At 40.4% G+C, this 14,523-nt stretch overlaps 1 protein-coding gene across 1 annotated transcript in view; it reads left to right on the forward strand.

Moving 5' to 3' along the window:
• UNC13D (unc-13 homolog D) overlaps positions 1 to 14,523 on the forward strand; it is a 1,205,501-nt gene that overhangs the window by 965,463 nt on the left and 225,515 nt on the right. The window contains exon 23 of the mRNA XM_044077226.1: positions 14,272 to 14,478. Coding sequence (XP_043933161.1) covers positions 14,272 to 14,478 — 207 coding nt within the window. The remainder of the gene's footprint in view (positions 1 to 14,271; positions 14,479 to 14,523) is intronic.

Consider the following 14,523-nt stretch of genomic DNA (forward strand, 5'->3'; position numbering starts at 1 on the left):
AGAGAGGACTGGATGTTGGTGAGGATGGGGGCACCATATAAGAGAGTTGGAAGCAAAAATGATGAGGTAAGAGCCCTTGTTGCAGGGGAATTAAGAAAGCAGTTGTGCCTATAAAGGGCTCCTAGTTTTTGATGGGTTTTTCTGATATTATTGTGGATATGAAGGTCAAATGTAATGTTGTCATCAATGATGACACCTAGCAGTTTTGTACTGGGAACAACTTCATTGATAGTGTTATTTTGGGAATGGACAGAGAGTTCAGATCTATTGACTGGGCTACATTTACTTGGGGTAAATATTAAGAGTTTGGTTTTATTAGGGCTAAGGGCGAGATGGTTCTGTGACATCCAGGATTCGGTTCAGGTGAAAGCTTCTTGGGTATGTCGTTGCAGTAGAGATTTAGAAGAGCAGATAACAGTAGAATCATCTGCATATTGAATTACAGAGCAGTGGGAGATGGAGAGTTGTGGAAGTCATTGATGACTATACTGAAAAGAAGGGGACCCAGTATAGACCCCTGGGGTACCCCAGTATTGGTGTTGATAAAAAGGGAGAAGCATTGCTGCCAAATAGTAGACTGTTTCCTATTGGTGAGATAGTCAGTAAACCATTGAAGTGTGGGGGGAGAGATGCTCAGTTTGGATAGTTTGGTAAGCAGAAGGGGGTGGGAGACTGCGTCAAATGCTTTTGACAGATCAAGAAAGAGTGGGGAGACGAAGGATCCAGAGTCTCAAGCTCTATTAACTGTGTCCAGGAAGGAGATAAGGGCAGTGTTAGTGCTATGTCCTGCTCTAAAGCCGTGCTGGGTGGGGGAAAGCAGTTGTTATGTCATCAGGCGATTAAGGAGCTGAGTTTGAATGCACTTTCTGAGTATTTTTGAGATGGGTGAGAGTATGGCAATAGGCCGGAAATTTGAGATGTCAGAGTTATTGCCTCCTTTATGGAGTGGAAGGACATATGCTTTTTTCCTAGATATCTGGCATGCAAGATTCCTGAATGGATCTGTTGATGAGGATACTGATGAGGTATGTTATGGTGGAGGCTGATAGCTGTAAGACTTCAACAGGTAGGTTGTCAGGGGTGTTGGTGCAAGGTTTCAGTTTGTGAAGAAGTTTTTTTATGGTTGAGGTAGGTATGGGGAGAAAGAGAAAGTGGGTATTGAAGTAGATGAGGTTTGTGGTATAGTAATGTAAGGTAGGTTTGTGTTTATAGGCTGGAAGGTGGAAGTAAGTTTAGGAATAGTTTCTATGAAATAGGAGTTAAAGAGTGAGGCTAACTCAGGAGAGGTTATTTCAGGGTTTGCAGATGGATTGTGATTAGTTCCAGGATGGAGTAGGGAGTTGATTGCTCTCCAGAATTTCTTGGGGTTGTGACTATGTTGGTTTTGTAGAGTTTGGAAGTATTATTTTTTTTGTTTTTGGTTACTAACCGTTTGGCCTGGTTGCAAAGTTGTCTGTAAAGTGTGAGGTTGGAGGCAGTCTTATTCTTTTGCCAGGTTTTCCAGGCTTTGTCCCTAGAGGACATAATTTGCTTAGTGGACTTAGCCATCTAGCATGATTACCCTTGACTCTTTTTAGCCGTAGAGGGGTAAGAATATTAAGGATCGTAAGAAATGTTGAGTTGAAGGTTTCTACAGCTTCATTAAGAGGGAGAGATTTTAATGGAGTCCAGTTAGTGTTGTGCAATATGTCATTAAAGGTGGTAAGAGAGAAGTGGGATAGATTTCGAGCGTATCTATACTGGTGTATGTTTGGTAGTGTCAAGGGCTTCTGTATTGTGAATGCTGGTGAGTGGTCACTTATACTATTTGGGAGTGTACCAGAGGGTCAGAGACTATGATCCAATCCAGAATTGAACCTTTGCTATTTCTTTTATCAGGCCTAGTAATATCAGAGATAACCTGAGTATAGGTATGAAGATTGATGCCTATGGCGGGGTTACTATTGGAGATTTCTGACCAGTTAATGTTGACATCACCTAGGATGATTGTTTCATTTTTTTATATTATTTGAGGACCAGGCAAGGATATCCTCAAGAATTGGAATATTGTTGCCTGGGGGAATATATATGACTATAATGCAGAGGTTTTTTTGGTTGTTTAGTTTTAGGAGGGAAATTAGTAGCTCTGCAGTGGAGAAGGTAGGAATAGACTTGGAGTAAGGAATCACTGTGAAGGTGCTAGGATATAATAGGCCAATGCCTCCTCCTTTTTTACGGTGTCTATCTGTTCTCCTCCTTTTTTCTTGATGCAATCTATTTACTTATGAGATGAACCAAGTAAAAGGCTTTTCTGACCACTGCTCCCACATGATGACCAAATGTGAGATTGTTGTCAAACTGAGTACCCAGGTGTCTCACTACAGGTTGTGTGCTTAGGGGGTTGCTTCTGATGTGTAATCAGTAGGGGCCATGTTTTTGCCGAATGGTATGATAATACATTTTTTTTGTGTTTAACTTAAGGCCATGACTTTGACACCAGTTATTTGTAGTTGTAAGACCCTCTTGTAGTATGTTAACATCATTTGGGTAGTCAATGACAGCACCCAACTTGCAGTCATCTGCAGACTTGGTCAGCCACAAGCTCTTTGTCTTTGCCAGAACCTCTGAGAAGTAGATGCCAAACAGTAGGGGTCATAGGACAGATCCCTGGGGAACACCACTAGTGACAGGTCTGTTGTCGGTGGTGATGGTGCCTATTTTGACCTTGTGGATCCTATCAGTGAGCCTGTTGGCCACCCACCTGATGAGATAGAGATTTACACCAAGTTCTGTTACCTTTATATGATGCCTGAGTGGGGGATTGTGTCAAAGGCCTTGGCCAAGTCAAGGTAAGCTGTATGTACTGACTTTCCCTCTTCCAGGGCCTTGGTGACAGTCTCAAAGAAGTCAACCAGGTTCAGTAGACAAGATCTGCCGCTGATGAATCCAAATTGGGTTGGGTCAAGTGCTTGGAGATTGCCTATGTCCTTGTTTATGAGATCCATAATAATATGCTGCATGGCTTTACAGATCAGACTTGTCAAGCTGATGGGGTGATAGTTTCCCGGGTGAGTAGTGGCATCACCTTTGTGCAAGGGGATGACAATGACATGGGATACTATCAAATCCATGCAGTTGTACAGGTGTTTGTATACTGCATTGGCATACTGTTCAGCATAGTTGTCTGCATCCATTTTCTTTGCCTTGGATAGGGCATTTAACACTTGTTTTACAGAGATGTGAGGTGTAGGACAAGTATAGTGGATGTTGAATGGGCCTTTGGGGGGATAGGGAGGTGAAGTTTGTGCTGAACCTATCAGCTAACAGGTTGGCTAAGTCAACAGGATCAGTGTAAGTGGTACCATTAAGTAATAATTCAGAACAAACCTGGGCTTTGCCATGGATGTTCCTGATGTAACTGAAGAAGGACTTGTGGTTTCCCTTTGTTTTGGAGGCTTGTTTCAACTCATAATTGGCTTTGGAGGTTTGCACTAGTGATCTAATTTGCTTGCTGTGGCTGAGGAGGGAGTTTTTCCAGTTTGGAATTTGTTCCTTTTTACCCTTGGGCAACAGTTTCTTCCTTTTGTTGTAAAGCCTGTTGATAGAGGATGTCCACCAGAGCGGTTTGTGTTTCCTTGAGGAGCAGGTTTTAGTTCTGTTGGGTATGGCTGAGTTCATGCAGTTGTACAGGTGTTTGTATACTGCATTGGCATACTGTTCAGCATAGTTGTCTGCATCCAATGAGGGGGGCAGTGGTATGAAGCTACTGATACCCTCCCTTAGGAGGTTGTAGTCAGCTTTTGAGAAATTATTTAGCCTGGTTATGGCTGAGGAGAGGTGGTGTGAGATAGCAATTTCGAATAAGACAGACCGATGATCTGATCTCACCAGTAAAGAACATACTATGGGAGTGGTGCGGTGGTCACCCATATTGGTGAGAACCAACTTCAGAATGTTATCTCCCCTTTGTGGAGGATGAGACGAGCTGGTCTAGTGCATTAGAATTGATGAAGTCGAGGAATCATTGGGTGAGAGCATTAGTGCAGGAATAGTTCACCCAGTCTATGGTGAGGTAGTTGAAGTCACCAAGGATCAGGGTGTTATGGGGTACCTTGATAGAGTCAAGTAGGTCCAGGTAGGAGGAGTGTGTGTCCTGAGTCATGGAGGGGGGTCTATAGCTGGCTATAACTTGAATGGGTGTCTTGCCAACTGTCAGTTGCACCTGGAGTAATTCCAGTGCATCATGTTGGTAAACAAGTCTGGTGGTGTGTCTGTCCTTAATGAAGATAGAGACTCCACCACCCTTAGTCTTTCCGACCTAATTTTGGGGTTGGAATGTGTAGAATGAGGTATAGCCTGGTAAGGCAGGGGTGCTCTCCTCAGCCATGAACCAAGTTTCCGTGACCACACAGACATCGGCATCTTCCAGTATTAGGAGAGCCTCCAGTGAGTGAATTTTCAGATTAAGGTTCCTAGTGTTAAGCAGCATGACTTTCAATTTCCTATACTCAATAAACAAAAGATGACATATCCCCTTCGGTGAAGTTGCCTAAGAAGGTTAAATGTGTTATGGATGTGTCCAATAATTATGCATAGAAAATGAAAGCTGAAACTTCAGAATGCATAGTATAAAACAGGAGTATTCACTCCTGCATCTGGAAAAGTGGGCCACCTCCCCTGGTAGTACTGATAATTTTCTGTTGAATCCTCCAGAGTTATGGGACAAACAAAAACAAGAAAAAAAAAAGTACAGTACATCAATAATAGCAGGATAATTGTTTATAATAAATAAAAGAATATATGGATGGTATCTGTACCGGTCACTGCAGTAGTGCCTGCACTGCTTAGCAGTACGTGGAGTGATAGTGGCATCAGTAACTGCCCTAGCAAGACAGTACTAGGCATCCATCCTGTGCTGGGAATCCTCATAAGATTACCCCCAAAAATGTCTCCATTGGTCTCTATGTAACAGGTGCAGGAAGTTTATTTCTTCCTTCTGAGAGCACCAATAGGGAGTCTTATATCCACCAGTGCCTTCTGAAGCCATGGCTTTCCTTAGGTCACATATCAGAGAATAATGCCTGACATGTTACGGTTATACCTGTTTCCCATTGTCATGTAAGATAGAGCAACTCAGCTGAGTAGTCAATGGCAGAATTCAAAATGGACTATATCACTTTCAACATGTAGTACAGAAGGTAAAAATGTATGAAATGTGGCAGCCACAGTTCAACTGTATTGCATGGTGTGCAGCTGTTACTGTGATAGTGCTGTTTGGTTATCTCATGCCTAAGAAGATTAAAGTGAAAATTTCTGTGAACCTCCTGCCAATATTACCTTGCCCATGAATGCACAATGTGCTTCATAGGTACTCAGGGGTGTACATGAAACCATATAGAAATGTACATGAGAGTCTTCTTATTGGCATGCCGCACAGAATGAGCAATTCAGAAATAGCCATGAGCTGATCCCTCAGCTATATAATCTTTGCACTCAGGGGCCTAAATCAGCATAATATAAACCCTGGCAGCTACAGAGAGGTTTGTACCATGGAAGATGCAAAGGTACATTTGTACAATAATTTTCTGAAGGGGGTCAGCACTGTGTAAACTAGAAATACCACTTACTGAAGGTTATGTGAAGCATTTTTTAGTACTACTTGTCTGTTGATATAAATTAATATTTCTGTGAAGAAATACTTGCTGCAGAGAATTATACTGTGCCTGCTAGGTGTTTTAACAAGGGAAAATAGTGAAGCACATAATATTTGTATACAAATTCTGAGAAAGTTACTGGTAGGCTCACCCAAAAGCAATAGTGATTTGTAGCTCTTAAATGAGGCAGACAAGTACTGCCTTGTGATATGAAGGGGCACACAGATACCTATGTGCAGCATTTTCTTGACACACACATAGGTGTGTATGATAGCAATTTATGTTGACTCACTGATATCTACCCTATACATGATAATGTGCTTGGTGAATTCCGCAGTGGTACAGCGGTAGCATTGTTAACTCACAGCAAGAGGTTCTCCCGTTCGATTCTTGGCTTGGCTTGGGAGTGCCTTCTGTGTGGAGTCTGCATGTCCTCCCCGCGGTTGGGTAGCGTTCGAAAGACATGCATGTGTAAATGGGCGTGCCTTCGTTGAAGGTTGGGCGTCGAGCTAGCACCTTGGCATTTCGTAAAAATCTACTGCCAATCATTAGCAGACCGGAGTACTGCTGTGGTGACCCCTTACTGGGAAAAAGCCGAAAGACAAACAACAACAACATGATAATGTGCTTGTGGGTAACTGTGAGTCTGTTAAAGATGACCACATCAGGCGGCTGGTATTAACTTGTAATGTACCAATGGAAAGTCATGGTACAGTTCTGCTTTGTATGTATTCAGCAACATTTTTTTTGGGGGGGCATGTTGCTAAATGCATACAAAGCAGAACTGTAATATTTTTGGGGGACAACTGTCAGACTTGTTAGCAGTGGGAGTTATGATTATGCATGTCTTTGAAGCAGCAGAGTTGTTTTCAATGTTGTTTAGTGGTTGAAGGGATGATTATGTATGTCTTTGAAGTAGTAGAGTTGTTTACAATGTTGTTTAGTGGTTGAAGGGTATAAAACGTACTCCTCCATCTACTATTAGTAGCCACAATTTTGTGTACAGGAAGGGTGCTATACAGCACATAGAACAGCTAAGCAAGCATCCCATAGATGCATAGTCACATGGTGTTGTTTTTATTCACACAGCAATATGCCAAAGGAAAGGCTAGGAAGAACGCATTCTCTGATGCAGAGAATGTGTTGTTGCTGCAGGGTCTCCATGGATGACGGATGCCTGGCAGGAGGCTTCTAATCAACCCCACCTTAAATGTGCTTGTCAATATCTTGTTGTTTACAGCAATAAGGTGGTAGCCAGAACTGCAACTATTGAATAGTCAGATGTAGTGCCACTAACATTATCTATGATGTGGAGAAACATGTTCTCCACCTTGCACAGGGAGGTTGGGTGACAGGAGATGGGCCACCTTTGATGGAGCTGGAGAAGTTTCTAGCACCACCAAGAGGCTAAACAGATTTTTCAGAGTTCCAAAGTGGGGTATTGGATCTACAAGCTGAGCTGCAGTGTCCCTTAGAGTATCTAACAAAGAAGCCCCAGATGGGTATTGCCAAATTTTGTTTGTTGCTTTTATTAATGCACATCTGCCTGATGTTGTGTCATTTGTGTACTGTAGGTACATAGGGGATACAACCTCCATGGGTACTTGCACAAGGTAAGATATATTAACCATTATTGTTGATAATCATTAGGCTATGAACTCTGTGCTGAGATTAAGGTAGAAGTGATGGGTTATACTTATAATGAACCTTCTGCTTTGCTGTCTTCACAGGTGATTTTCTATCAGGCTTCACCACTGTGAGACTTCCACCGCTTGATGGAGACATGCCAGGCTCTGATGATGATGGTGATATACAGCTCACACTGTCAGGGAGTACAGTAACTGTGATGGACATAGAGGGTGTGCTCACAAGATACCCTACTCAGACCATGGACACAACCTCTGTGTTTGTGGATTCCCATGAGAAACATCACAAAGGGAAGACAAATTACTGTGGGCACAAGGAGTTGGAGAAATGTGTCACTCCCCTGTGGCCCAGGAATTTATATCTGTCCTAAGTCCCATAGAGCAGGGAAGTTAACCACATGAGTGTGGTACTGATGCACATCAATGAGGTGGGTACTTCTCTCCTCTAGAAATAGGTGTCCTGATGGATATGACCCAATATAAGTGCAGGTCCATCATAGAGGCACAGACTAGTACCTCCTCAGCTATTACAGAGATGATACAAGTACTGCAGGCTGTGTGGGATGATCTCTAGGAGTGCATGTCCCACGTGTGACATTTTTAACAGATTCAGTTGCATACTAGACAAGAGAGTCATCCCAGGCTTGCATGTTGCATGGCAGGCATGATCTTCACAGATGATCCACTACAGGCTCCACAGATGGTAGCCATCATGTACACGAAGGCCAAAGTCACAGTCACTCAGCTGCAGCACTTCCTCTGCAACATTGGGTCTGGAAGTGCATATGAGCAGGAGAGGGTGTCCTCAAGGTATTGACAGTCTCAATAGTGGCACACCGGTAATGGACATTGCTTACTGTCATAACGCATACCTACTCTGGCCAGGAACCTGATACTACCTGTGAAACTCCTGATAGAGGCAGCTCCTGTGGGCAGCGATATGCAGATAATGCCTGCTCATCTTCCATGCATGACACCACTAAGTACCTCCATGCAAAGTAAGCTTTCAGCAGCCCAGACACATGTTCCGTGATGATCTGGGCTTGCGATAGGGCATAGTTGTATCCATGGTCTGTCACACACATTTCAGACAGATGTCATCAGCTAGGGCTCCAGAGTATATTCAGCATCACCAATGAGATTCTGCTGGGTTAAATCATTTATAAACCTTTGATAAAAGTCACTGTGTGCCATATGTGGAACTCATGGTAACTGCCTGGATGGCCCGCTGACACAGAGATGATACCCTGTGCATTACAGACCGCCTGCCAGGTAATGGAATGATCATCCTAGATTAACAAGCACAGCATTTTTTTAAGTGTGAGTGCATTTTGTTGCTCTCAACACCACACTGAAATGGGCTATACATGGTGTTAGCTCTCTCCTGTGTGGTATGTGGAAAACAGATATGCTTCTCCCACATGCTGTAGAATGGCATTAAGAAACTGATGAAGCATTCTAGAGGTAGAAGCCTGAGATTGACCCACTGTATCCCCTGTTGATTGTTGAACTGCCCCTATAGCTAGTACATGTAAAGCCACACATACCTGTGTATCCAATGAGATGGGAAATCTATGACCCCAGAGGCCTGCAGCTAAGGGTGGCACATGTGTACCAACTCCTGTTTAGTGTCCGTATCTATGTGATATTAGTCTACCATGTCAGCTTAATAAAAGCCATAAAGGAGTGTTTGGATAACATGGTGTCTCTGAGGGGGATAGTGTGCACCACTGTGGCTCATAGTGGCAATAATAGTCTGCTGCATGTACATGTTCACTAAACTGTGGCAATGCGTGGCAGATTTCCTTGATTACCTGAAATACATGAGGATTTGGCTGTGGTCATTTAGTATTCGCACACCACAGCTCTCTCTTATACATTTCTGAGTCTCTTGACTATCTTATTTTATTGCATTGGCATACAGAGAACCTCATTTTAGTACTGTTGTTCATTGCCATTTGCTTTTACAGCTGTTAGCATATACTGTGAGCAACTCACTGTTCAGTCTGAACTGCTTGCTTGTTTGTGTTTGAGTCACACACATCCTGTGAATGGCCATTTGTCACACGCAGTTGCCTACTGCAATGCAGCAAATGTTTTTGGAATCCCAGGATAGATGCACAAAATACAGAACAATCATGAAAAGTGACATACCTAAGAGACATTCTTAAAAGACATATTTGTGTCTTTAAAGAACAAAATGCAGAAGACTGGAAATTATTTATTTAACTTTTTAATGCTCATACTGATTGACAGTGACAGGCAAACCAGCACTGACTGCCATGAAAGCAGCTGGAAGCAATGTTTCACTTTATTCACCCGTTAATTTAATATAAACAAATAATTTATATAAGTTAATATATGCTTGTATGACAGACTGTTTTCCACTATAGGTTTAGTGTCTTGTATCGGGCTCATTTTGTATCAAGATAGTCTCCAACTACCATATGACCCAGAACTAGATGAATTTTGGCAAACGGGGAATAAATCAGTGAATAGTAGAAACTTCTATAACCTATGTGTTTGTGTAAGTTTAAATAAATTCTTAATACATTAATTTAATTAAAAATTGATTCAGACAGTGGACACAGGTAAATGGGAATACAATAAAAACTTAAAATGTAAGCAGCAAATGAATAGGAAATACTTCTCATGAAACAGCAATACATATAGTATGCTTTCTTTGTAACAACGTGATATTCATAGGAGTCATAGGAAATACAGGGCAGTTGAGTCTTGTGACCATTTACACCTTACCAGTGCTTACCCATAAACCATGCTTCCTTTTTTAAGGAGGACTAGGCCAGTCAAGTCGGGATGAATTAGTGAATATCCATCCAATCATCCAATTTCTGTTTGAATAAAAATAACGTATCACACTGCTTGATTTGTCATGACTGCTACTCATTAGACAGGATATACCCTTGACAAAGCAAAACTGTTGTTAAGTCTACCCTGATGAGATTTTTGATATAATAGTTTATCAGGCCAGTTATAATATGCCCCATGGCTATGCAAATATGATTTGACAGGCTGATGGGCTGATAATTCCTGGGGACAGTGGTGGGGCCTCCTTTGTGGAGTGGTATCACCACTGCTGTGCACCAATTCTCAGGAACAAAACCAGTAGCTAAAAGTCAGGCTAAATAGTTTAAAGAGTGTTTCCTGACAGGGCTTGTTTAATAATGTTTCTTAATCATCTAACCCTAAGGTCCGTAACTACTGCACTAAAATCAGTAGTAGCCCGTTCGTTGAAGTGGGTTTCGCAAAAGTGCACTTTCAATTAAGTGCAATTTCGCATAACCCAGGGTCTACTGTGTGAGTTCGAAAATATATGTGTGTGTGTGTGTGTGTGTGTGTGTGTGTGTGTGTGTGTGTATATATATATATATATATATATATATATATATATATATATATATATATATATATCCACATATACATATGCATACTAGCTAGTGACATCTCATTGGTATGATACGTGTTTGCATTACATCATGTGTTAAGTTGCTTTAGGCTTTAGTGACTGGCAGGGACAGAGAACATGCATCTGTGATAGTTATATATCCATTATATCTAGATGTTTCTTATTCTCAGCTGATCTGTAACATGAGATTTTTTCTTTGTAATTTAGGATATGAATGACAGTCACTTCTGTACAGTTCTGAGTGCTATTAGTTTGATGAAGAAAAAAGAAATACATTTTAGCACATTTTAGTACTAGATCCATTCTGGATGGTTTCATGCTAAGATGATATTCATTTGCAAAAATCAGTGCATCTACTGTGTAAAGTATGGACATTATCCAAGAATGCTCTTATAATCCATCCATCCACAATCCTTTTTTTTTCACATTTTTCCACATGGGTGAGTGTCACTTCAGCAGTGACAATTATTTACAGCAAGTATTCACAGTGCTGCTAGCCTTGCTATGGAAGGAATTCTCTTGTAGTCATCCATTGATAAAAATACTGAATGAGAACGGGCACAACACTGTTCGGTGGGAGACATTTAGATGAAAGATACTGGACTAATTGTGTGATCTTACAACTACTTACTTTGAGATTCAGTGGCCTCAGAGTTAGTATAAGGTAAAGATGTGGTACAGGATTATTGCTTTGAGGGAATTGCCTCCACAAAAATAAATAAATTTGCTAGTATATTTCAATAACGCATGGTTGTATGTGCATGTTCAATATACTGTCCCTTAGCTGAGTGTCCTCGAGCTTTTTGATTCCCGAGAAGTACTTGCACTCATATCACATGCACCGTATAGCTAATGAATAACTGACAAAAATGTATGCATTTTAGACAGCACTTCAGCCATTCTTTCACTCAGTGGCTCCCATGTGGAAAGAGGTACTGAGGATAATCAATGCCCGGACAGTGGGCACAAGTATCCATACAATATGGCTATAGAGAAAGAAGTGCTTAGTGTTAGATGTATATTTAGAGATTTATAAATGCATGTACTTCTGTTTGCTAGTTAGATGCATATACACTTCTGTTGCTATAATATATGTAGGAATAATATAGTCAGATGCATGCATTTCTGATTGCTAGCATACATAAAGGGTTTCAACTGTTCTCAGCTAAAAATGACGGCATTCATCTGTAAATGTGCTATGACTGTCATCTTTTACTGACATAAATTTGATGTAGGATGAATCTATACTGTGTCTGATGAAGTTCCTGATAATTTAACTGTTTGGGAAGAAAGCGTTTATTCCTCTAAATAAACTGTATGGATTTACTACTTCCTGCCTGCGTTTGCTTCACCTTGGATTTCGTGGGTTCTTTTGTTCCTGTTTGGATTAATTGTAACTAATTGATTAATCTAGTGTTTTTTTTACCTTAACTAATTGTTAATTACTTGTCCTTTTACATGATTTTGTTGACTTTTCATATGGTAATATTCTGTATTATGTTAATTTTGTTACATGTTCATTACATTAATTTTGTTACGTGTTCAAGTTTTTTGTGGAGCTTCTCTACCAGGGGTTCCACTGAAAATGGGCTTTTACTGGCCCAGTAGACTATCCAGGTAAACAAATGCCAATAAATAAAATAAATTATGCAATCTCAGGGTTAGTATATATAATTAACAGGGGATGTGGGCAGTGCAAGGAGGCTTGCTCCCTGTGGAAACACTTGTATTTTGCTTATTCTCGTGATCCCAGGAGCATGCACAGAACCTGTTGATGTTTATTGTTTTGATGTAATAATGTAGATATTCTAGATGTTGGTATAGCTGCTTGTTCAATCTATCTATATCATATATAGATCTATTGTAACTAATGTAATGTGCACAATGTCAACATCTATAATGTTGATATAAAAAAATCAAAACACAGAACATCAACATGAACTATCAATGCTCTGATGCTTACCCTGGAGCAGGCTAATCCAACAAGTGTTTCTGCAGGAGGGCAAGCCCCACTGTAACCCTCATGTGGGTGGGGCTGTGCTTCCAACATCCCCTACTTAATTATATATACTAACTCTGAGATTGCACAACACCTGGAGAAAAGGAATATTCCCCTACCCAGGGGCTGTCAGTCTTGAGCACACTGACCATGTATTTCTGTCAGCCAAACAGATGTGGACATTGTGCATGTTCAACTCTGTATAAAATGCACACACACTCATACAAATACATATCTATCTATCTATATATATATATATATATATATATATATATATATATATATATATATATATATATATGTGTGTGTGTGTGTGTGTGTATGTATGTATATATCAAGTTCATGGTACACTACAGTGGAGAGAATGGAAAATACACCAAAAGTGCACTTGCAATTCATATGTTCTACATTAACATTTTGATCAACTGCTGTTGATCGCATATGCCTCAGTGAAGTAAAGCTGAACCACAGACACATGCACACAGAAATATGCATGTCATTGTCAGTGGCTCAATTAATCACATACTTGCCTATTCGCAGAAGGCTGTGGGTTCTATTTCTGCACAGCATATGGGGGTGGGGGGGCGCAGTACTTGTGAGTGTGTTGTCCTTGAAATGAGATGTTAAACCAAGGCCCCATCTGCATGAGATGGTGGTAGCTGAGGTGGTTGTAAAAGATCCCATGTCACCTATCATGGGGGATATTTCCAAATGGCCAGGCCAAATTTCCCTAGTAGTATAAGTACCACCTCAGCTCTCCTCTGAAAAGAGGCCACTAGCCTAGTGGGACTAACCCAGTTAACAAAGCTGAAATATGTATGTATGTATCTATGTGTATATATATATATATATATATATATATATATATATATATATATATATATATATATATATATATTATATTATATGTAGTCATTTTTTTAAAACTGGAAATGAGTCTCAGCTTCCTAGCTTCCTACCTGGAGATTACATAAAAACTTCAGGAATTAAATATAAATGAAGAGGGTCTACAGTAAAGAAAATGATTGGAAAATGGATCAGGAAAGATAATTTTTTATTTTCGTTAAGAAAGACAGCAGCTATGAACAATTTTCTGTTTGTTGACTTTAACGAAAGGACGTGATGGGCTGACACTGTCAGTATCCATGAGTGTTTAGAGGAGAGGCACATAGAAGAGATTCAATGAGTTTTAGTTGTGTTTTACGAGCATGGGCCAAGAACAAGACAGAAAAAAAGATTCATAAAATGTCAAAACAGGAAGCTGACTACTTAGTGACCTGATAATTTGATATTGGGGGTGGCGCCCTTCATAGTATTCCAATTTTACCTGTTAACTAGTTTATTTTATTTTTTTTATTTATTAAATTATTTAATGTAAGGGGAAGGATGAAGAGATGAAGCTTTTAATATTAACAAAACAACTGGTCAGTCTCATAGGTATTTTTAATTAAATATTAAATTGTTTGCTAAAACTTTATATATATATTGATGGGAACCTGCAAAGTTAAGAATGGGAAGCTTACCAAAAGACAGTTTATTGCTAATAATGTTTTGCCTTTCCTACAGCTGTGTGTTGTTGTGAATAATATTGAACAGCTCCGTCTGGTGATTCTCAAACTCCCAGAACAGCTGGACTGGGAAAATTTAGAGCGACATGTGATTCATATCATTGGTGAAGATCAGTTTCAGAACACTCTCCGTCATCAACTAAAGACCACCACTACTTATTTAGACTACGAAATCAAAGGAGTCATTCAAACACTGGCACAAAAGGTACTCTCAAATGTTCTTGCTGCATTGATGTTATCAGGTTATGGA

This window comes from Protopterus annectens, chromosome 7.part0 (assembly GCF_019279795.1).
Source record: "Protopterus annectens isolate FY-2018-M chromosome 7.part0, PAN1.0, whole genome shotgun sequence".
Taxonomy (NCBI): Eukaryota; Metazoa; Chordata; order Ceratodontiformes; family Protopteridae; genus Protopterus; species Protopterus annectens.